General features: G+C 40.8%; 2 protein-coding genes across 7 annotated transcripts in view; one reads left to right on the top strand and one right to left on the bottom strand.

Moving 5' to 3' along the window:
- The window catches only part of UCHL5 (ubiquitin C-terminal hydrolase L5), a 46,598-nt gene extending 32,407 nt beyond the window's left edge, over positions 1-14,191 (bottom strand). For all 5 annotated transcript variants that reach the window (XR_009536215.1, XM_060127048.1, XM_060127029.1 and 2 more), the window contains exons 1-3: positions 14,006-14,191; positions 7,420-7,483; positions 5,632-5,737 (exon numbers count right to left, since the gene is read on the bottom strand). Coding sequence is in view for 4 of the 5 variants with exons in the window: in XM_060127048.1 (XP_059983031.1) it covers positions 5,632-5,737; positions 7,420-7,483; positions 14,006-14,081 (246 nt within the window). In the remaining variant the exon portion in view is untranslated. The remainder of the gene's footprint in view (positions 1-5,631; positions 5,738-7,419; positions 7,484-14,005) is intronic.
- Positions 14,192-14,451: 260 nt separating this feature from the next.
- The window catches only part of RO60 (Ro60, Y RNA binding protein), a 21,828-nt gene continuing 12,037 nt past the window's right edge, over positions 14,452-24,242 (top strand). The window contains exons 1-2 of one of the 2 annotated variants that reach the window (XM_060126965.1): positions 14,452-14,580; positions 22,374-22,519. In XM_060126965.1, the coding sequence (XP_059982948.1) occupies positions 22,393-22,519 (127 nt within the window). In that variant the 5' untranslated portion in view covers positions 14,452-14,580; positions 22,374-22,392. Of the gene's footprint in view, positions 14,581-22,373; positions 22,973-24,242 lie in introns of both variants that reach the window. The other variant, XM_060126956.1, reaches the window with a different exon arrangement.

Here is a 24,242-nt window from a genome sequence, read left to right as displayed (position 1 = left end):
TGCCTCTGTCCACACCTTGGCAGGAAGTGGAGAGTTACTCTCTATTATCCACCTTCTCCCTCTTCCAGATGAACAGAGGACCCAAATTTTATCTGGGTCCATGTCCACCTGGAATGAGGACAGCATCCCCCTCTGCTGCTAAGTACAGCCATGTGACTGAGTTCTGGACAAAGAGAAGAAAGCATGTAACATGAGCAAGTTTTAGAAAACGTCCGTAAAAAGAGAGGAGTGTGTTGTCCGCTTCTACTGTCTTGAATGTGGAATTCAGATAGAATGGCTGAAAGTCCAACAATCATCTCAGACCATGAAGTAACCTTTGGAATAGAAAGCACACACAAAGGAACAAAACAAAAAAGCCTGCCATCTCGACGTGCTCCACGGTGAATGAGAAAGAGAAAAACGTGTGTTTCTTATAAACCATTGTTTCTCTATACCTAATCGTACTGAACCCTGACTACCACACTGCTTGCTCAGCTTCATCATCTCATACCGCCCTGCCTGTGCTGTTCTAGTCCAGCTACACTGGCCTTCCTGTAACAGTACATTGTACTAGCCTTACTCCCTTTTACTATAAAGCTGTTAGTAATCTGGGATGATCCTCAACCTCTTTCCCCTAGTTAATACCTACTTAACCTTTAGATTTCAGCTGAAATGTCACTTACTCAGAGAAGCTTTCTCAGATCTCCCTGAAGAGTTCAGTCTCATTTTTATGTGTGCAGTGAAGAATCTAGTCTTCCCCTAAGAGAGGCCTGACCTTTGCCCTTGGCTCCTGGGAGGTGATCTCTAAGCTCTTGAGAAGCCGCCTCCTCACAAAAGTGTCTTCGTTTACCTGGGGGCTGTGGGCCACGCAGATAGTCTCACGGTGTGACTTAGGGTGGGTTCTGGGTCGACAGTATCATCTCAGCCTCCAGGGTGGCAGGAGACTGAGGGCCAATAAAAACTCGATACCAAGAATCGGCTGAGATGGCCTGAGTGGCAGCACTCTGCACACTCACACATCACTGCCACTCAAGTTACAGCGCTGGCTTTGACTCCCCTGGGCGAAGACCACGCGCAGCTTTCCTGCACTCCGCTCTGTGTGTCTCTTCCCTTGGCTGAATTTAATCTGTGTCCTTTCACTGTAACGAACTATGTGACTCTAGCAGATTTTGGTGAGGTCTATGAGTTTTTCTAACAAATTACAGAACCTGAGGGTGGTCCTGGGGACTCCCCAAACTTGCAAGTATCAGAAGTCAGGGTGGTTTGTGGTACCCAAGACTCTGTAGTTGGTGTCCGAAGGGAGGGTAGTCTTAATAGATTATTTTTGAACTTCACAATACGGTTCTCATTTCAATCCATGCAGCACTTATTGCCACTGTAATTTTGTATTTCACGGATTAATACCAATCTCCTCCACTAAGCTCTAAATACCCTTGAGGAGAGGGCTCCTGACTGTTTATCATTCCCCAAGCACCTGGCACAGTGTCTGACACATTGCAGACACTCAATCATTCTTTCCTGAAAGACTGAACAGGTGGAGTCACACAAACCTAGTACCAATGACCTAAAGCAATAAGTCAGACAGACCTTAGCTTTCTCATCAGTGAAACAGTAACAAGACAACAATGTTCTGCAGAGAAGCATTACCAAAAGGGTCATTCCTGGATCCTATACACAAATTGTAACTACTAGAAGACACCTTTTCCAGATATTTTGTTACTCAATGATCCACACATATGCACACTTCCAATTAGAGCATATGATTAGCATAAGACAGGCAGTATTACCTCTCTAAAATGATGCAATTCCATCCATAAATACCAAAACTATGTATTTAGTTAATCTGTATGACATTATCACAAATAAATATAATTTTAATTAAATGTTTTAAATATCTGAAAATATTCCTCAGAGCCCAGAGACCCTGGATTGGAAATCTTTACTATAAGCTCTTGAAGCCTAGAACCAAGGATTATATATTTATGTAATATATACTATAAAATTTCTAGCACAGGTTCATAGGAGGCATACACTAAAAAGACTGATAGATATTATTGTTGAATTACTGATCAGTTTAATAGAAACTGTTGGCATAATATAGTATAAAAAATACAATATAACTGGGAAATTACTAATCTGGCATATTAATAAACATGGCAGGAATAATGTAATACAAATAAAACTAAATTATAGTAAGGTAGAAATGTAATACAGAACTAGAAAAGTACCAAGGGACTCTAGAAATTATAAATTCATACTCCAGTATCATTTTTTTTTCTTTGTAGAGTACTTTCTTATACCTTAAAAATACCTAGGCCTCTATAAGTCAGTCATTGTTAGTGTCTTAGTGAATCCTAGGGTTCTTTAACTGTAATATTCTTTCTACATTTATCAGATACCTACTATGTGTCAGGGATTATACATGAAAACTCCTGGGTTTACAATTTAGTAAGGAAGAAATATAATTAAATATACACACAAATATATATGGAAAAAATCTTGAAAAATATAAACTGTTTTAAGTGGTTATCTCTGGAGCAGGGATTATAATGGACTTTTATTTTCTACATTGTACATTTATAATGCTTACATTTTATATCATGGGTATAGATTCTTATATACCATAAAAAAAAAAGTCTTTAAAAGGAGAAAAATCACCTGAAGGACCAAACTATCTGTCCCCTACTTTTTCTCTACTACCTAGATCTTGAAAATCACAGTGATTATAATTATTATAGTACAATGAAAAATATTACAATTTATAAATGGATTATTTGTGTTAGAGAAATAATTAGAATCTCAAAATGTTTATCATTAAGAAATTTAGTTAAATAAATTATAGGACACTTATACTAAGAATACTTTTAAAAGAGGTGGTGTTGTGATATGGTTAAGAGTGTGGACTTCAAGGCAACAGTGCCTGGGTTTGCACCCAGCTCTCCCATTGACTAGCTACATAACTTGGGCAAGTTTCTTAACCTCTCTGGGACTCAGTTTCCACATCTGTGAAATGACGAGGAACCTGTAAAACCACATAGGGTCATTGTGAGGATCAGTTACTACAAATAAATTAATACTAAAAAATAATACATATAAAAGTACCTGATAAGCCTTCAATATGTTAGCTAATACTGTTATGTGCACTGAAAGTCAAACTTTTATCATTAAGTGAAGAAAGATGCAAAATATTTTGCACAACAGTCCAACTTCAGAAAAAAAAAAAAGATAATAAGAATGTGTTAACAAGTGAATAGAAAATGTGGGAGGCAGTATGGCAGGTGGAACAACCAACCTGGGCTTTAGACCTAGGTTTAAATTCTGAATCCACCATGTACTAGCTGTGTGACCTCAGGCAAGTAAGTTAATTTTTCTAGGCCTCAATTTCTTCATCTGTGAAATGAGGGTAATACCTCATAGGGCCGTTGCAAGGGTCAAATAAATAATATGTCTAAAGCACAATATCTGGCACACAACAAACATCGTAAATGTGGGCTGTTGTTGGTACTGCTATGGTGATAGTTGTTACCAGTAAGAAGACACATGCCTGCCTTATCCACCATGACATCCCTAGGACCTAAAACAATGCCCAGCACAAAGGAGGTGCTCAACAACTACTCGTTGATTAAATGAATGAGTCAAACTGTTAGAAGGGGTTAGTAGATATGGGTGTGGGAGCACAGGGATATTCACTCATCACTATGTATTTCTGTAACTTAAGATATTTTAAGTACACAATGATAAAATAATGTTCTCCAAACCCTTGAAGTAAAGCAAAAAAACTCTAATTTCTCTAAAAACACTCAATTTTTAAAAGTTGGGGGGGAAAATGGAAAGAAGTAATAAAATAAGAGAAAAAGGAAAAACAAGTTACTAAGTGGAATAGTAAACGTTTGATTTAAAGGGCAGTAATGAGAATTAGCAGTTTTATTGTTTCCACCTTCCTAAAGGTTAATGAGAGTATCTTAAGCAATTTTTTGAGTCTCAGAAATAAGCGCAATTTTCAAACAAATGCGATCATATTTAGCTTAGATTTTATACATTAATCAAACCTCTTTCATCATTCTCTTTTTCAGCTTTTCCAAACAATGGACTCCAAAATAAGGAGGCATCTAATAACGTTGGTTAAACGTTTCACTGTATACTCCAGAACAGCAGTTCTCAAAGTGGGGTCCATGTACCCCTGGGAATTCCTAAGACCCTTTTCAAGGGGTTTGTGAGCTCAAAATTGTTTCCATAATAATTCCAAAACAGTTTTTGCTATTTCCCCCTGCTTTCTTATTTACACTGTAGCACAACAGCAATCGAGGGTAAAACTGCTGGTATTTTAGCACATACCTAGGCAGTGGCATTAAACTGTTTCACTGACACACGTGCGTAATTTTAAAAATTAACAAAGCAAAAACCAGTTTTAGTGAAGAATGTCTTTGATAAAGCAGTAAATTTTTTATTATATTTTGACCTCAGAGTACAAGTGGTTGAGTGAAACAGGTGGTACAAATAAAGCACTTCAGCTGCAAACCAAAACATGCCAGTTGATTCCATGAAAGGCATTAGTGAAATTGTTTGAACTGTCAGCTAAGTTGGCTGCTTTTTTCTTGGAACATCATTTTTTACTTGCAAGGACATACAGCAGACAAATACGGCTGTTCAGACGGTATCTGGCAGATATTTTCTTGAAAATGAGTGAAATGAGTCTATCACTTCAAGGAAAACATCTGATAGTATTTGTTGTCCTTCATAAAATTTGAATTCTCAAGTGAAAATTAGGATTTTGTAAGATTCAGATCCATAGATCCACCACTGTGAGTTTAAAAGTTTCAGGATACTTATCAATTCTTCTAATGATACAGATGCTGATATTAACAAATGTGACTTGTTGATAACATATATAATCATGTGTCAACATTTAGAAAATCTGCCTAAGTCGGTAAATTTCAAAATGACCAATGCACAATGTTATAAAATCCTCCAAGAGTAAAAGATCCTTTTGAAGAGCAAGATAAACCAAAGGATTTTTATATATCAAAGTACAAAGTTCATTAATATGATCTCAGATTTCACACTGCAACCAATCTTTAGAAGAGGAACATTTCTGGAGTTTTGACATAATATCAAAGAATATCCATAATTTCCTGGAAAAGAAATTAACATACTTCTCCCTCTCCAACTACACATATGTGTGAGACTAAATCATATACTTCAACCAAAAACAAAACAAAACGAAAACATTGCAACAGACTGAATAAAGAAGCTGATAGGAGAATCCAGCTGTGTGCTTAATATTAAGCCAGACATTAAAGATATTTACAAAAATGTAAAATAATGCACTCATCTCACTACTCTTTTGCTTCGGTAAAGATATTTATGCTTCATTTAAAAAATACATTATCATTAACATGTGATGAATTTATTGTTACTTTTAAAGCAATTAATAAATATTTTAAATGTCTCAGTTTTAATGTCTAAATGATAAATACTAATAAATATAACCCATATAAACAGAAGGTCTTTGGGGATCTCAATAATTTTTAAGAATGTGAAGGAGTCCTAGGACCGAGAAGTTTGAGAACTGCGACACTAGAGACACAGGTGGAAGAGTCCTGTTTGTAAAGAGGGTTGCTCTTGAGACTCCACAGTATCCAAGGACCATACCTGCTTGGCAAAAAATATCGTGTCAAGTCTGGAGTCCTGAACCACAGAGCCTGCTGGTTCTTCTCCTGGCTGCCACTTGAAAAGAAAAATCAACCCATGAACTGGCCTACAAAACAAAAAAACACAAATTAGTGACACCAAACCTTGCTTCTTTTAACACACTGTCAATACGTTAAGTTTTGGTCATTTACTTAACAAATACAATGCAAATGAAGTAAATTTGAGAAATTTTTTAAAGATTTCTATTGCTGTTCATAGTTACTAGAATGTTGCCCAAGACACGGCTAACAAAATTTTTAAAAAATACATCAATTAAAATGGAATTATAATGAAAGGAATAATCTCAAATCTGTGCATTATTCAATTCTACCTTATATTACCTCACTTAAAAACAGAAAGAACATAGCAAAACTAGAAGAAGTTGTTAACCCTAGACTGAATTCTGATATACATGAATAAAGTTCACATAGGATGTTTATAGATAAATGGCTGCTAGCATAAATACTAAGAAATATAAGACGTCACCTTCATATAATTATTGGATGCATGAGCAACCATCACACTACAGTATGACTGGATGTTGCATCTCACACATAATGAAATCATCACCTCCCCAAAGGAACGGTTGTTGCCCACAAACCGTTAAATCACCACTTTAGGATTCTCTCCAGTCTATCTCTCACCACTGCCTTCCATGCAACAAAAATCTTTCCTATCCCTTAAAGACAGGTCAAATGATGCATCTTTAATTAACCTTCCCTGATCATCCAGCCAGAATTTCTCTCTTATTCCATCTAAAATGACTGCTCTCTTTGTGGGGAAGAAGAAAATAGGGGGGAGGGAACTGTCTCCTTACTATAAAAAACATAACCCTACAGTCCCCATTCCAGGACCTAAGAATGCTCCCCGCAGTGAAAACTCCCTAGCCCTCCATTTGCAATCCGGAGTCAATGCCTGGAGGATGGGGGTTAAGGAGAGGCCCAGAGAAATCAGGACAGAGTAAGAGGAAGGTACTTCCTGGCATCAATATTTGGAATCTGAACTGTAACCTCCCCAAGAAGCAATGTAATAATGTATAAAAAAAAGTTCTGGGACTTCCCTGGTGGCGCAGGGGTTGAGAGTCCACCTGCCAATGCAGGGGACACGGGTTGGAGCCCTGGTCCGGGAAGATCCCACATGCCACGGAGCAACTAAGTCCGTGCGCCACAACTACTGAGCCTGCGCTCTAGAGCCCACGAGCCACAACTACTGAACCCACGCACCTAGAGCCAGTGCTCTGCAACAGGAGAAGCCACCGCAATAAGAAGCCCATGCACCGCAACGAAGGGTGGTCCCCGCTCGCCGCAACTAGAGAAAGCCTGCGTGCAGCATGAAGACCCAACACAGCCAAAACTAAATTAATTTTTTTAAAGTTCTGAATTACTATTAATATACATTATCTGTCAAATATAGTTTTGTAGACTGGCCTATTATTCATGTGTTTTATGTTAAAATGTGTTCCATGTTCTAACAGTGTTGATCTATAAGTGAAAGTTGTAAAAAAACCAACCTATCAGTACTTTGTTGATATGGAATTACAGAGACTTAGTTTTGAATCCCTTGCAAATTACTTATCTATGAGCCTCAGGTTCTTGGTTATAAAATGGGAATAATACCTACCTCACACAGTTGAAAAAAATCTTAAAGGAGATAATATGTTCAGCCTAAGGTAACCCAAGTAAAATAAACTCATGAAAGTTTGCTTAAGTATAGACATAATACTTTTAACATAAGTAAAAACATACTTACTTTAATTTTTCAAAATTCTCAGGCTCTAAACTCCATATTTCTTCTACTTGGGCTCCTCGGCAACCTGAAATAAGAAATTATTTCTTCAGAAGACAAAATAACTCATTTTTTTTCCTTCGCCACTAAATAAAATATTAACTGAAAGAAAAGCACATTTGGGGGCGATAAGACATGACAAATTAAAATGGTAAAACTGATAAAGCTCACGGTGAAATCCTAGTCCTACCTTTACTATTTCCTAATTATTACAGTGGGAGTATATTCCTTTGACAACTTTAAAAAGTTTCAAGATTTATTTTCACTGGACACCACCCCATGGCTCCTTCTCAGTCTCTCTCAATCTCTGGCTCCTCTTCATCCACTCCCTTCACTCAGCTGCTATGTTTCCACAGCTCTGCCCGCAGCCCCCTTTTTTCCTTACTGTACACTTTATTTTTAAAGTGGTAATAGGGGCATCCCTGGTGGCACAGTGGCTGAGAATCCGCCTGCCAATGCAGGGGACACGGGTTCGAGCCCTGGTCCGGGAAGATCCCACATGCCACAAAACAACTAAGCTCGTGTGCCACAACTACTGAGCCTGCGCTCTAGAGCCCACGAGCCACAACTACTGAAGCTGCGTGCCTAGAGCCCGTGCTCCGCAACAAGAGAAGCCACCACAATGAGAAGCCCGCGCACCACAACAAAGAGTAGCCCCCGCTCGCTGCAACTAGAGAAAGCCCACGAACAGCAACAAAGACCCAACGCAGCCAAAAATAAATAATAAAATAAAATAAATAAAAAAATAAAGTGGTAATAAATAGCTACCACTTAAGAGTGAATTTCAGAACACTATTTAGTTCTGACCCTTTTCCTAAATTCCAATTCTATACTTTAAAAATTTAATTTAATATCAACCACATGAGAGTCCCCCAAATATGTTCTTCTTCTACAACAGTGGTTCTCAACCAGGATGATGTTTTTTATGCCTCTGCACCCCCGACCCCCGCCAGGGAACATCTCAAAATGTCTGAAGACATTTTTACTGTCCCTACTGTCACTTGGAGGGCGGGGAGGTAGCATCTAGTAGGTAGAGGCCAGAGATACTGAACATCCTACATTGCACAGAATAGCCCCTGACAACAGAGAATTATCTGCCCCAAAGTGTCAAGACAAAATGAATTATCGGGCCCAAAGTGTCTAATCCCTGCAAGGCAAGGCAAGAGTACCAAGGTCGAGAACTGTGCTCTAGTAGTTCATATGGTGGTAATGGTGTACTGGTTAAGAGCCTGGCCTCCAAACTGCCAAGGTTTGAACCATGGCTCCTCCATTTACCGGCTATATGACCACCGAACCTCTCTGTTCCCCATACTCATAGAGCTGTTGTGAGAAATAAATGAGATAACTTACTATCTCATAAGGTAATTTATTATGCATGAGATACATTTAATACAATGCCTCGGCAAAATGTCAGGTAGCATTATGATCACAACAGAAAAAAACAGCCGTATTTACCAGTAACTGCAATGTGTAAAGTGCTCTGAATGCATTTTCTCTAATCCCTGCAAGGAAAGTATTATATGGAAGAGGCTTAGGGATGTTAGATGTCTTATCTAAATTCACTACAACTAATATATGCCAAAAAGTTAATTAAAACCCATGTCTGGTTCCAAAGTCTGGGCACTTTCTATTGTTCCAAATTATTTTCAAGTGAGTGCTGGAGAAGCCTTTAGATCACATGCAAAAATCTGTGGTTTAAAAAAAAAAAAAACTGGACCAACCAACTATGTGACTTTGGGCATTCATACCATTCAGTACCTCAATTTGCTCTGCTCAGCAAATATCTATTAGCTCCCACCCAAGCATTAAAGATACAGGTACAAGGAGAGTTACTTCATTATTTGTAGTAGAGAAGAACTAGAAACAACCTGAATGTCTAGAACAGGTTGCTAGACGTCCACATACATTAAGTTGGGAAAAAAAGCTTGTTTAAGTGTGAACCTATATTTATACGTGTTATCAAGAAAGGGCACAAAAGAACACTAATGCACTTAACACTGGTTATGCTATTGGAAATCAACTGTAAAAAGGCCAAACGTTAAAACATTGCACATATCATACAAAAACACAACAAAAGCCACTGAATTAAAAGAGCCCCAAAATCTTTTGCAAAGGTATAATTTCAAGTGGTGACACTGTTTAAATAACCTTATGTTAGACACATACACGTATCTGTGTAAGGAAAACATAGTACTTAACTGTTAGCATCTATCTCCTTATATACATTCAATTCTAATAATCCCCTATGTACATTCAATTTCAAATAATGCATGGTATAATGGAAAGAGAAATAAGCAATGATTCAAGAGAACTAGGTTGTAGTTCTAGCACTGCCTTTAAGTTCTTTACCTTGAGTGAGAACATGTCTTTGAGCCTCACTTTCCTCATGTTTAAAACAAGAATACTACCTGCTTCATCCAATCCACACAATTCTTGTGAGGTATACGTTCTCAAATACCAAACACAAAGAATCACCATGCTGATTCCTCAAATATATTTTAGTAAAAAGTTGAGTGGGGTGGGGGGTAGGCTTTAAAAAGTTAATGATTCACTGGTATTTAACAAATACATTCAGCCCTCTGTATCCAACGGGTTCTGGGTCCGCGGATTCAACCAACCGCAGGTTGAAAGTATGTGCCAAGCATGGTATTAGGCCCTAACAAGGACAGGAAATAATAAACTATTTTAACAATGCTTAAGAACTTCAACCTAGTAGGAAACAAGCTCATATAACTCAAAGACTGTGCAATCTGCATATTTTGCATATAAAAGGTACAAGGGATGCGTTCTGTAAGTTAAGAGGTAGCCAACTATCCTTGCTGATCAGAAAAAACTTTAATGTATAGTTAAACTGGGGGACTTCCCTGGCGGTCCAGTGGTTAAGACTCCCTGCTTCCAATGCAAGGGGCTCGGGTTTGAACCCTAGTCAGGGAATTAAGAATCCACATGCCACGCGGCCAAAAAAGTTAATTAAATAAATAAATAATTTAAAAATTGTTGAACTGGGTCTTAAATAGGATGACCAAATAATCTGTCATTCAAACCAGAACACCTCTTTTATTAAATTGATTTTACTTAATAGGACATTAAATAAATTTTTAAATTAAAATGTTTTAAAATATTTATATCTTGACTAACACATTTCTATTATAGTACTGGTGGCTCCATAAAACAGTCTATTAAAAAACCAATTCTAAAAATAATTTTCTTAACAATATACCTGGAGTCTTTCTCCCCAAGAAAAATACTCTTGGGGAGTATTTTTATAGCCTACACATAAGGCTATACTGTTTATTTATTACCTCTTGAGTGAACTTTGGTAATTTGCGTCTTTAAAGGAATTTGGACATGTCATCCAAGTTGTCAAATTTATTTGCATAAATATTAAAATATTCACTTATCCTTTTAATATCTGTAGAATCTAGGACTTCCCTGGTGGTGCAGTGGTTAAGAATCCGCCTGCCAACGCAGGGGACACGGGTTCGATCCCTGGTCCGGGAAGATCCCATGTGCCACGGAGCAACTAAGCCCGTGAGCCACAACTACTGAGCCTATGATCTAGAGCCCATGAGCCACAACTACTGAGCCCACGTGCCACAACTACTGAAGCCCTCACGTCCAGAGCCTGTGCTCTGCAACAAGAGAAGCCACTGCAATGAGAAGCCTGTGCACTGCAACAAAGAGTAGCCCCTGCTCGCCGCAACTAGAGAAAGCCCACACGCAGCAACGAAGACCCAATCCAGCCAAAAAATAACTATTTAATTTTTTAAAAAAATCTGTAGAATCTGTAGTGATGTCATCTCTCTTATTCCTGATATTGGTCATTTGTCTCCTCTCTTTCTTCTGATCAGTCTGACTACAGGTTTATGCATTTTATTGATCTTTGAGAAACCAGCTTTTGGTTTCATTGACTTTCTCCACTATTTTTCTCTTTTCTGTTTTACTAATTTCAACTCTGATCTCTATTACTTCCTTTTATCTGCTTACTTTAGGTTTAATTTACTCATCTTCTTCTAGTTTCTTGAAGGGAAAGCTGAGGTCACCGATTTGTTGTAGTAAATCTAGTCCCTGTTACTCTATCTTGGCTGGAAGCAGAAATATACAGCCTCTATTTTTAATTAGTAGACTATCCTAGTTTGTTTTGCTGCATTTATGAATTATGTATGCATTGTATCAATTAAAAGTATAGTTCTGCTCCATCAGTTTCTTAATTTAATAAGAACTTTGTTTTACCATGACGTTATATTCCACCAAAAATTTTATTTAATATATTCACTGAACTCACAAATAATTTCCCCTTCAATGAAGAAACTTAATTCTACAATAGCATTCATAATACAATAAGATGTTTCACTTTTGAAAGAATAAACTTCCAAAGGTTTTTTTATTTTTTTTTTTGCAGTATGTGGGCCTCTCACTGTTGTGGCCTCTCCGGCTGCAGAGCACAGGCTCCGGACGCGCAGGCTCAGCAGCCATGGCTCACGGGTCCAGCCACCCCGCAAGCATGTGGGATCTTCCTGGACCGGGGCACGAACCCGTGTCCCCTGCATCGGCAGGCGGACTCTCAACCACTGCGCCACCAGGGAAGCCCCCAAAGGTTTTTTAAATCCATGAATTAAATGAGGAAAAAAGAAAATGACTGGAATAAAAGTCTCTTTGAAGCATCTGATGGTGATATACAACTACCATCATTTAACTTTTTGCAAAGTTCTTCTGCTAATTAAACCAGTCTAATAACTATAGCTTCAGTTTTCATTTGTGCAGGTACAGAAGGTGCAGTTCCATGGCAGTCTCTTACGCATGCTTTTATTTAAATCATTGTCAATTCCAAGTTTTCTGCATGTATGAAATTGGAGCAAAAGCTTTAACAGAATGGACTAATTTTAAAATAAACAAATTTGCCTGATACAACGTTTCTTAAGGTTAACTCTAACATGTCATAATAGTTAAGGTTTTGAAGGTAAAGTTTATGGCTTAAAACCTGCAGACATCTCAAACTCAGTGTATGTCCAAAGCTGAACCCACTTTCTTGTCCATCAAGCCTACTCTTCTCTTGTACTTGTACTTCACCAGTCTCCCAAGCTAGAAACTAGAGTCATTGTCACCTCTTTTTCCCTACATCCCAGCAGTTAACAGTCCTGTGGATTTAAATATAGCAAAAAGTATTGAATCGACCTCCTCCTCTCCAAATCACTACTTTCTGTGTGGAGCCAATCATCTCAAATTCTGACCATTTTAAGAGGCTTCTAGCTTCTCTTACTTCACGCCAATCTACCCTGCACACTACAAGTAGTAAATCTTTTTAAATTATAAAAATATCATTTCAGCCTTGAAATATCTTTGACAGTTAAGTCCCCAGGGGCTACAGGGCAATCCATACTACACAACATGGCACACAATCTGGCCTCAGTTTATCTTTTCAGCTTCGGATTGAAATACTCCTGAAGTCTGTTACATTATGTTTTAGTCACTTTCCCAGCTGTTCCCTAAGTCATATACTTTACCACCACTACTATTTATGCCTTTCCTTCTGCCTGTGCTCTTCCATGACCTGTGTGTACCTACTCTAATGTAGCAATTAATACGCCATATTATAATTTGCTTGTCAGTTCTTTAGAACAGCAGTCATGCTTTATTCACATTAAAAATATCCAAACCCTACCAATGTGTCAGACATAGCAGGTAAACAATATATGCCCAATACATGATATCCAAACAGTCAGCTACGTACAACAAACAGTTATCTATTTCAATGTTGAATTTCCACCTCAAGTACAAGTTTTAACATAAGAGCTAAAATTAATACTTGAGAAATAACAGATAAAAATAAACTTACAGCCAAAGAAGAGCTGCAGGGACAGGGAAGGCTACAAAGTCAAATATGTTGGTTACTTAGGACCAGAGATAAGGAACAGAGTCAGAAAGAAATTACGAGGCAAGCATGTGGCCTCTGGAGCACTAGGTGGAGAAAGCACACTTCCCCGGAGGCCACAAAATGAGCAGAACGAGCGAGCTGGTCCGTGCGTCCCACGCGGCCAGCCTGTGCGGACGTTCGCAGGGCTGGGCACACACTCGAGGGGTTCTGCTCCGAATAACTCGAATGTCAGGTTCCGGGGCGGCTTGGGCCTTGGACACCCCACCCTCGACAAGGCGCATCCGACTTTTCCTGTAGCACCGATGGCCTGAGACACGTACCTGGGCACCCCTGCCCGGAATGGGGGCGCCCCGTGGTGCAAAGGGAAGAATCGGTACGTAAAGGGGGGGTGGTGGGAACCGGGGCGGGGGCTCAGGTCAGTGAAGCTAGTACTGGAGCGCCGAGTTCCGGGGACACGCTCCTGCCCTCGCGGTGTGGCTCTCAGATCACCACGGAAAGGCGACTGGCCGGGACCAAGGAGGGACCGGAGCCCTGCCTTTCCCCCTCCCCGACTCCACGGTTAGAGAGTCGCCTCCCTTCAGACGCTGGGCGACGGCGGCCGCAGGGAAGCACTGCGTGCCCAGATCAGGCCTCCTCCCGTGACCCCCGGCCCAGGACGGTCCCCTTGGCTCTCACCGAATCCTTTAATGAGCTCGGTGAAGACCCCGGGGTCGCTTTCCATGAGGCACCACTCCCCAGCATTGCCCGTCATGGCCCCGGCCACACGCCGCCCCGCTCCACCTCCGGCTCCGGCACCCCCCCAAATCCAGCCGCCTCAGGCCACTGAGCTCTGCAAACCCGCCGTTGTCTCGTCAACCTCACGTCACCCCGCCTACTTCCCGACAGCCTCCGGGCGCCGTCACCTGCAGCGCGACAGAGCGCGGGAGGACGCTCTAGCCACCCAAGAGACGGCGAAACTCTTTCTGGGCTGCGCAGGACCCGGAGCCGATTCCGAGGGGCCAGGGCCGCCGAGAAAGGGCGGGATTTGGGGCGCCGGAGGAGGGAACATCCGGGACTCTCGCCAGTCTGGGGCGGGGGTGGGGCACGCCCAGGGGGGCGGGGCTCGTTCCCGGGAGCCGAACCGGGAGGCCCGGGCGGCGGAGTTGGAGCAGGCGCCACCCCTCAGGCTGACGCGCGTCGTCTTTCGGCGGCGTGGCGCAGCGCTTCTCCCGGTGGCGCGGCGGCTTCGGAGGATCGGCCGCCGGGCACAGGTGAGGACACCGCGGGCAGCCGGCTGGCCGGGGCCCTTTGTGCGGTCTGAGCGGCGCCTGGGTCCGGCCGGTCCTCCGTGGCCCTCACCCCGCATCCCCGCGGCCGAGGCCGGAGCAGACGCTGCGCCGACCAGTCTCCCTCCCCGCCTCCGTGCCCTGCCGTCCTGGGTGGCTGGACCGACACCTCTGCTGGGCCGGGCCCTTCCCGAAGCGGGGATCGCTCCCGCTTGTACTTGCGGAGCTTCCCGCAGGCCGGCGTCCCAGGGGCCCGCTTTCCTCCTCCCCCTCCTCCTCCTCCTTTTCCTCCTCCCGCCGCTGCTGCGCCGAGAGGCGTTGCCCGGCCTCTGGGCTTCGGGAAGAAGGATCTTTGTGAGAAGACCGAGGACGAAATTTGTCCTGGAGGGAATGACGAGGGACAGGAGACGATCCGTCCTGTCGTCGGTGGGGCTGATAGACAAGTGTAAAGGCGCGCGATGCCTCCAAGGCACATGAGGTTGAAAAATGAAGTGTGTTAATCTGAAAATATTTGTAATGGTCCTAAGACTAAAAGATGCGTTAAACCAAAAATGGCTGTCTTCACTAAATCACGAAACCTCATTCACCAGGCCCTTGCACAATAGTAATGTTAAAACTAAAATCGTTCAGAGTAGTAGTATTTATGCATCACTCCTTAAAGCTCTGACTTCCAAGAAGGGCCCTTGGCTTCCAGGAAAAAAAAAAAAAGCTTTACTTGGTAAAACTCGGATTCTTTGCTTCTCAAGCAGGAGGACCTGTGCCCTGGAATAAGGGAACCTTGTCCTGCAGGACTATGTGAAGCTACGAAATAAACATGATACATTTTACTGAGAGAAACAGCGGCACAACTTTTATATGAAAACAACCGTGGTTATATTATGGAGTAGAAGCCAAAATGTATGTCAGGGGTTAGATTAAAAAAAAAATTTTGGGGGGGGAAACTTTCTTGAAGTTTGCCCCTGGGAGACTGTGTCTTCAAGCTGGTGGGGGGCGGGAGAGGTATCTGTTCTGTTAAATATACTTAAATGGGAAAGTCTGTGTGGCACAGGAGTCTAGCCTTATTTCCTTATGAACCATGCCTAGAATGAGTGTCATCAGAGCCCAAAGCTGTTTGCAGGAATTTGCCGTATTTTCTTAATCTGCAGTATTGCTGTGAACTTGAAAATGTTTTTGGTGCTAAGTAACTATTGAATACATCAAAACTAACATTTGATACCCAACTGAACATGGTGCCTATTGTAGAAAGACCAAACTGAAAGTTTAGCCCTTAAAACAACCTATAAGTAAGTAATCAGAATGGGGGGGGTGTCAAATTTCTTTAATTATGTTGTTAACATTTAATCCTAAGAGGTCACCTAAAAATCCAGATTTCTGAGTTTTTGAGAAGATCTGGCAATATGAGGCCCAAACTACATGACAGCCAGTTGGCTTAAAGGTGTATTCCTTCAGGATGTCATGCTGTCATGTCTGCTCCAGTTCCTAACCACTTTTTTTTTTTTTTTTTTTTTTTTTTTTTTGCGGTACGCCGGCCTCTCACTGTTGTGGCCTCTCCCGTTGCAGAGCACAGGCTCCGGACGCGCAGGCTCAGCGGCCATGGCTCACGGGCCCAGCCGCTCCGAGGCGTGTGGGATCCTCCCAGGCCCGGGCACGAACCCGTGTCCCCTGCATCGGCAGGCGGACTCTCAACCACTGCGTCACCAGGGAAGCCCCTTCACCACTTTTTATTGCATCACCCTTGACTTGATTCGCTCATGTCCATTTACCAGTCTGAGTGATACAGCTATCTGAATTTGTGACCCCCGTGTTTGCAGTATTGTTTCTTTCAAACTGTCTTGCTCTCATAGATGTAAGTCAGCTTTGACTCCATTTAAAAAGGAATAAGCTGCAAACTTGTTTGACCTCTTGGGATGAAAGGGAGCCTTTTCAAGTGACAAATGATCAAGAGACTTGGGAAAGATATTTAGATGTGTACATTCAAGAAGAATGTAGGAATCCTTAGAAGTAATATATTATTAGCACTGTTAAACGTTACTATAGATGTTCTAGTTCCAGCGAATAAGAAGAACTAGTGCTATTGCATACTGTGTATTAATGCCATTCACTGGTTTTGCATTCAAAATTAGGGAAAAGAGAAGTGGGCAATGTATAAAATATCCACATCCAATTTCAGAGTGTGGCCGTGTTTTTAATGATACTGTGATCTGTTTGATTTCCTCTCAAAATTTTGATTTATAGACATTTAATACAACTTTAGCTGTATTACATTTCCTTGGAGGGTTGTTCCTTTAAGAGCACTGAACAGGTCAGGCCAACTGAAAGAAGAATTAACTATCTTTTGTTTGTTTGTTTGTTAATCTGGATTTACAACACTTGATTATTCAGGAGTGGATTAATTGATGACCAGGCTTTGACCTCACTCACTGCCCAACTGCCTTCTAAACCACTGACACTGGAGCTTAAGCTTTGAGAAGGGTGATGATAACATTTGGGGAAGGAAGAAATTAAGGTCCTGTATATGTATGTCTGTGTGTATCTCAAATTTCTTTCTAAAGACAAATATAAAAAATGTAGGGTTAAATATCACTTAAATGCTTATCTATTTAAATAACTTTCCAAATATATTTCACCTAGCCAATTTTTAATTTTTTTAATAACAGATTTTTGAGATAGAATTCACACATCACATTCAGTGGGTTTTAGTATATTCACAGAGTTGTGTAACCGTCACCACTATCTAATTTCAGAACATTTTCATCACCCCTAAAGAAACACTTTACCACTTTGGAGAACAATCTAGCAAGTCCTCAAAAGGTTAAATATAGAGATATCATATGATGCAACATTTTACATTCCACTAGCAGTATATGAAGGTTCTAATTTCTCCAAATCCTCGCCAACACTTATTATTGTCATTTTGATTATTGCCATTCTAGTAGGTGTGAAGTGGTATCTCACTGCAGTTTTGATTTGCATTTCCCTGATGACCAATGATATTCAGCATCCATTTTTGTGTTTGTTGGCCATTTGTATACCTTTGAAGGCATACCTATATAGGTTCTTTGCCTATTTTTTAATTGGGTTATTTATCATTTTATTTAGTTATGAGTTCTTTATATATTATAGACACAAATTCCTTATCATATGTATGATTTGCAACTATTTTCTCCCATTCCATGGGATGTCTTTTTTGCTTGCTTTGTGGTGTGTTTTGGAACACAGTTTTAAATTCTGATGAAGTCCAGTCTATCGGTTTTTTTCTTTTGTCACTTACAGCTTTGGTGTCTGTATTTTGAGATCAACTCAGTTCAGTTCCAGAGTTAGCATCAGATCCCCCAAGTGAAAGGGCAGGATCCCAAACAGATTGCCCTTACTTCAGACAACAGCTTCAAATAAGGTCCCAGTCCACCCAACTAGGCTTCCCACAATGCGCTCAGGGTCAGTAATTCACTAGAATGACTCAACTCCCTAAAAGCGCCATCCTTATGATTACAGTTTTATTATAAAGGATGCAACTCAGGCACAGCCAAATGGAAGACCCGCTCAGGCCAAAATCTGGAGGCAGTAGAGGGATTCCTTCTGTTTGTAGAATCCTGGCACATCACAGTCCCAGCACATCAGTGTTCACCAACTGGGAGTCTCTCCTGAACTTTTTTTTTTTTAAGATTTATTTATTATTTATTTATTTTATTTTATTTATTTTTGGCTGCATCGGGTCTTAGTTGCGGCATGTGGGATCCTCATTGAGGCACGTGGGATCTTTCGTTGGGGCGCGTGGGCTCTTCATTGTGGCACTCAGACCTCTCTAGTTGTGGCATGCGGGTTTTCTCTCTCTACTTGTGGCATGCAGGTTCCAGAGCGAGTGGGCTCTGTAGTTTGCGGCACTCGGGCTCAGTAGTTGTGGTGCACAGGCTTAGTTGCCCTGCGGCATAAGGGAGCTTAGTTCCCTGACCAGGGATCAAACCCATGTCCCTTACATTGCAAGGTGGATTCTTTACCACTGGACCACCAGGGAAGTCCCTCCGCTGTACTTTGTTGTCCAGAGTTTGTATGTGGGGTTTCATGACTAGGCATGATTGATTAATTCATTGACCCTGTGGTTGAGGTAAGTCACCTGCCTTCCTTCCCTCCTGGGAGGTTGATCTGGCCTAAAGTTCCAACCTTCTAATCAGATGATTGGTCTTTATGGTGACCCCCAACTGGAAGTGATCCAAAGACCCAGGATGAGTCACCTCATTAGCATAACAAAGATACTCCCATCAATCAGGATATTTCAAGTTTTTTTTTTATTAACTCTTTTTAAATTGAATAAAAGATTCTTTAAATTCTATAGTGCTTTACAGTTTTCAGAAGTTTCACACATATGATTTCATATAGTCCCATAATAACCCTTTTTTTTAAGCCTATACCCCTATATTTCCCCTTCCCTCTTCCTTCTCCCCACTGTAACCACTAGTTTGTTCTCTGTATGTGTGAGTCCACTTCTTTTTTGTTTTATTCACCAGTTTGTTGTATTTTTTAGATTCTGCATGTGATACCATACAGTATTTGTCTTTCTCTGTCTGACTTATTTCACTTAGCATAATGCCCTCCAAGTCCATCCATGTTGCTGCAAATGGCAAAATTTCGTTCTTTTTTATAGCTGAGTAGTATTCCATTGTGTATGCGTATACCACATCTTATTTATTCATTCATCTGTTGATGGACACTAAGGTTGCTTCCATACCTTGGCAATTGTAAGTAACGCTGCTATGAACATTGGGTGCATGTATCTTTTCAAGTTAGTGTTTTTGTTTTTTTCGGATATAAACCCAAAGTGGTATGTGAAGCCCTGTGAGAACCATGGACAAAAATCAGATATTCTTCTTTTTTTTTTTTAATACAATTTTTAAAGGTTACAAATTATTCATTTAACAAATATGACTGATAAGCAGGAATAGCCAGGTTGAAGTAACACCAGAAAGAGTGTGTTTTGTTAAATCTAAAGGAGAGGCCAGCAATGTCAAAAAATTTCTACTGGAATTAGCAATTAATGTTATCAATCTTTGAGAAGGCTCTTAGCCTTTTTGGATTGAAAGGCAGAGGTAAATGCCATATTGAAAAGGGGATACAAATACATAGAAAAAGCAACATCCACTGCACCAGGAGTTTCAGCCTGTGCTGTACTCAGTCACTATAAATCAGTCCATAATGACTAATGTAATATGATCATTTTGTCTCTGACACCACCTGAAGCCTAGGCCTGCGCTGACATAAACTACTTTATGTCAGCACTTTATTTGGAATATTGACACTGCTGTTTCCAGCACAATTCAAATCACTGTCCCCCTTAGTCACATTCACAATGTGAGGCTTTCTTCCCACCACTTATCTCTCTGCACCATTGTGTGTTCCCCCCTCTGAGACCCAGTCTGTCATTGCTCCCTAACTCACCCAATTTCCCTGCATTGACTGTCTCAAACGGATCATTACCCATAACCTTCACCCTTAGTGGAGGAGATACCTCTTCTGCTGTCAAGGGCTAGTCTCAGCCTGGATGCTCTGAAGCTTCTTTCAGGGATCTCATTCCCTCACTTACGCCCTTTCTCTGCTGTCTTCACCTCTCCAAATTGAAGTTTGAACCTCAACCTCAGTGTCCTCTCATCTGAAAAGGTAAAAAGATTTTTCCTCTAGCTCCTGCCTTCTCTCTTACCTTCCCTTTAGAACGTTGCTTCTGTGCAAGAGTAGTCTACCTGTGAAGTCTCTTCATCGCTGCATGCCCTCCTGACCTCACTAGAAGCAAGCTATTTCTCGCAGCGCCCGACTGCGATTGCCTTTCCTCGGCATTCCTATTGCCAACTTCAGCCTTACTTGATTGCTGAGCATTTGACATTACCAGCCATTCACTCCGTGAAGTTCTCTTCCTTGTGGTCTACGATACCACTCTCTCCTGATTTTAAGTCTATGTGCCTCTCCTTCCCTTTCTTCTTTAAAGGGCCCTTTTCTCCTTAGCTATTTTTTAATTGTTAATACTCACCAGGATTCTGTCTTTAGCCTTCCCCACAGTATATAAACATGCTCAAGCTTGTATCATCTTCAAAACAAAATATCTTTTACCTGTGTTCCTCTTTAAGCTACTACCTTACCTGTCAACATTTCTTCGCAGTATATTTAGTTACTTTTCTAAAATTTAAAGACACAGAGCAAGATTTCATATACCCCTTCCTGGAATGTGCTCCCCAAACTTTATATGCCAGTTTTTCAGTCTTCCTGGATTATTGAGACAGCATTATTTTATCTTCCTCTGCTCATTTACTTTTCTGTTAAAGCACTTGATTACAGTTTGCTTTGTATTATGTATAAATTTCTACCTCATCAAATAGACTGTGATTTCCCTGAGGGCAGGAAAAAAAGTTTTAAAAATCTTTTTAATGGAACAGAAATCTCCTTCACGCCTTACACACAGTATGCAGTAAATGCTGGTTGAGAATTTTTTGTTGGTTGTTGCCATGAGGAGAAGCCCAGTGCACTGTAGTGGCCCAGGCAGGAAACCTGAAGATCAACAGCTGTCCTATAGTGAGAGAAGCGGTGGACGGATAAAGTAGTGGATGATTGTGATTACTCCCTTTGGAGGAGAAAAAGAGATATTGCTGCCAGACAGCTAGTTCTAGTAGCTTCAGAGATAATGCAAGGAGGAAAATGTGGGTAGTCACAGATGAAGTAAACTATAAATGAGCACGGTTGATACAGGATGTTAATCAGTTAACATGCTCTCAGCTACAGGTAACAGAAAACTTACCAATGGCTTAAACAATAAGGATATACTTATGATATATTAGGACATTTCTAAGTAGGGCAGTTACAGGTAACTTGATGATATCAATGACCCAGATTCCTTCTTTTTTTGTTTTTTCTTTCTGGTGCTTCCATCCTTATAAATTAGTTTGTCTTCTAAAAGTGGCACCCACCATGGCTCAAGATAGTTGACACCACTTCAGGCATCATGTGCAGATGAGTATGTCAAGGCCGAAAGGGGACCATTCCTTTTTAAGAGCCCAAGCCCCTTTTTAAGAAGGAAGAAAACCTCATAAGTATAACCAGCAGACTTATTATGTCTCACCGGTGGGAGTTGTGATACTTGCCCAATACCTGTACCAGTCACATGGCAAGAGGAATGAGAGCATCACCTGGGGACTTGTGATAAGTATGAATGCTTAGGCCTCAACCAGACATACTGAACTATGAAAGAAACTTCGGGGCGGGCTGGGGGCAGGTGTGGGGGAGGGTGGAACCCATCATCTTTTGTTTTAACTAGCCCTTCAAGTAATTTTGATGCATGCAGAGTTTGAGAACACTGGCTTAGAGCAATCAAGATTCATTCCTTGGGGCTGGGAAATGTCCCCTGAAGGGCATTCCTACCAGAAAGAGGATAAGACAAGGGGGAAGGGAGGAACAGATGTTGGATACACAATCAAAAATGTCTACACTGTTATTCAGGAAGTAAAGGGAGTGTCAGCCCCCTGTCTATGTCAGTGACTTGCCGCCCCTTGTATTCTCCTCCATCTGGTCCTGTAGACTCCATGCTGAACTGCCTGCTCAGTCTCTGAAGCAACAAGCTATACCTCAAAAATGCGACTTCTTAGCTTTTGCTTCTGATCGTTATACCACCAGTTACTGAGCTTAAGAAATATTTTTAAATTAAAAGATTTCATGGCAGATTTCAATGAGCATAGATTAATAAATAATTTTCCTTTTTAGAATTTTCTTGTTTCTAGCTAAAATAACATTTTGCTTTTTGACAGTTTCCTAGAAGACAAAAAAATGGAGGAATTGGTAAACCAAATGCAGCCGCTGAATGAGAAGCAGATAGCCAATTCTGAAGACGGATATGTGTGGCAAGTCACTGATATGAATCGGCTGCAGCGGTTCTTGTGTTTTGGTTCTGAAGGTGGGACTTACTCTATCAAAGAACAGAAGTTGGGCCTTGAGAATGCTGAAGCTTTAATTAGATTGATTGAAGATGGCAGAGGATGTGAAGTGATACAGGAAATAAAGTCATTTAGTCAAGAAGGCAGAACTGCAAAGCAGGAGCCTATGCTCTTTGCCCTCGCCATTTGTTCCCAGTGTTCTGACATAAGCACAAAACAAGCCGCTTTCAAAGCTGTTTCTGAAGTTTGTCGCATTCCTACACATCTCTTTACTTTTATACAATTTAAGAAAGATCTAAAGGAAAGCATGAAATGTGGCATGTGGGGTCGCGCCCTCCGGAAGGCCGTAGCAGACTGGTACAATGAAAAAGGTGGCATGGCCCTTGCCCTGGCTGTCACAAAATATAAACAAAGAAATGGCTGGTCTCACAAAGATCTGTTAAGATTGTCGCATCTTAAACCTTCCAGTGAAGGTAAGCATAAGATCTTCATGCGGGGGGTGAGGTGCCGATATCCAACAAATAGCAAATTTATATTTGACATAAGAAAGTTGTGTAATATTTTCTAGAAATAGCCTTTAATTCTCAGAACACATTGATTAATTCATGTATGTTTAATGCCAACCTGGAATTAAACACCTAGACATTAATGATCAAGAATCAAATGACAGATTTGCAACTTGATATTCTAAATCTTAAAATGTCACCATGCTAACTAGAATGCTCACCCCCTTGATTATGGACTATGAAAGCAGCATGGATATGATTAAAGTTGTAGGAATCAAAACGGCTCCTAGCCAATAGATGGCAGATAGCCAGGCTGTACTGCTTTAGCCCCTTTTCTCCCTCCCTGTCTTCCTAGGACATATGTTCCGTGGAACCTAAAGGCCACCCAAAGTAGTGCTGAACTTAACGAGTCAGGATGGTAGTTGTCTCCACGCGGTCAGCCAGGGGTCATGGTGACTTGGGGCAGTTTTTCTGTGTCTATGGGAAGAGACTTTTGAAAAGGTAGTTGGGTCTACAATGACTCTTTAGTCCTTCTTAGAAGGGAAATAAGAAAAACTTTTGCACGGGAATAATTTTAAGTGTGAACTTTCACAAAATGAACATGTCCAAATTTGACATTTTTTTTTTTTACAGCAGAAGTGAAACTTGAAAAGACAGCCCCTCAGATGGGTTCAAATTTCAGTTCTACTTATTACTTTGTGTCCTTACACCAAGTAACTTAACCTTTCCGAGTTTCTGTATCTTCATCTATTAAAAAAGGTAGAAAAGGAATAACTCTTAAAATTATGATGACTAAATGTGATAGTGTGTATTACAATACTTCCACAGTTCCTGGCACGGAGTAAAGGGCAGTGTCGGTTCTCTCCCCTCCCTCCCACATAGCTTGTGTAATGATACCTTCATACATAGTATCTCCTCAGTAATTCTTAATTTATCCCTTGTTTTTTTTAATTACAAATGGACTTTTTCAAATGAAGTTTGAGCAGTAAATTACGGCAAACATTTATGTATATAAACACGTTTATATTTTGATTTTTTATTAGAAATTGCACGCTTGTTTTATTTATTCATTCATTCATTCATTCCACACGCAGCTTGTGGCATCTTAGTTCCCTGACCTGGGATTGAACCTGCACCCTCAGCAGTGAAAGCACGAATCCTACCACGGGACTGCCAGGGAATTCCCTACATGCTTGTTTTAAAGTAGCTGGATAATACAAAAAAATATAATGCAGGA

Source organism: Lagenorhynchus albirostris, chromosome 2 (assembly GCF_949774975.1).
Source record: "Lagenorhynchus albirostris chromosome 2, mLagAlb1.1, whole genome shotgun sequence".
Taxonomy (NCBI): Eukaryota; Metazoa; Chordata; class Mammalia; order Artiodactyla; family Delphinidae; genus Lagenorhynchus; species Lagenorhynchus albirostris.
The sequence above is the reverse complement of the archived record's forward strand: the minus strand, read 5'-3'. Positions and strand labels throughout refer to the sequence as shown.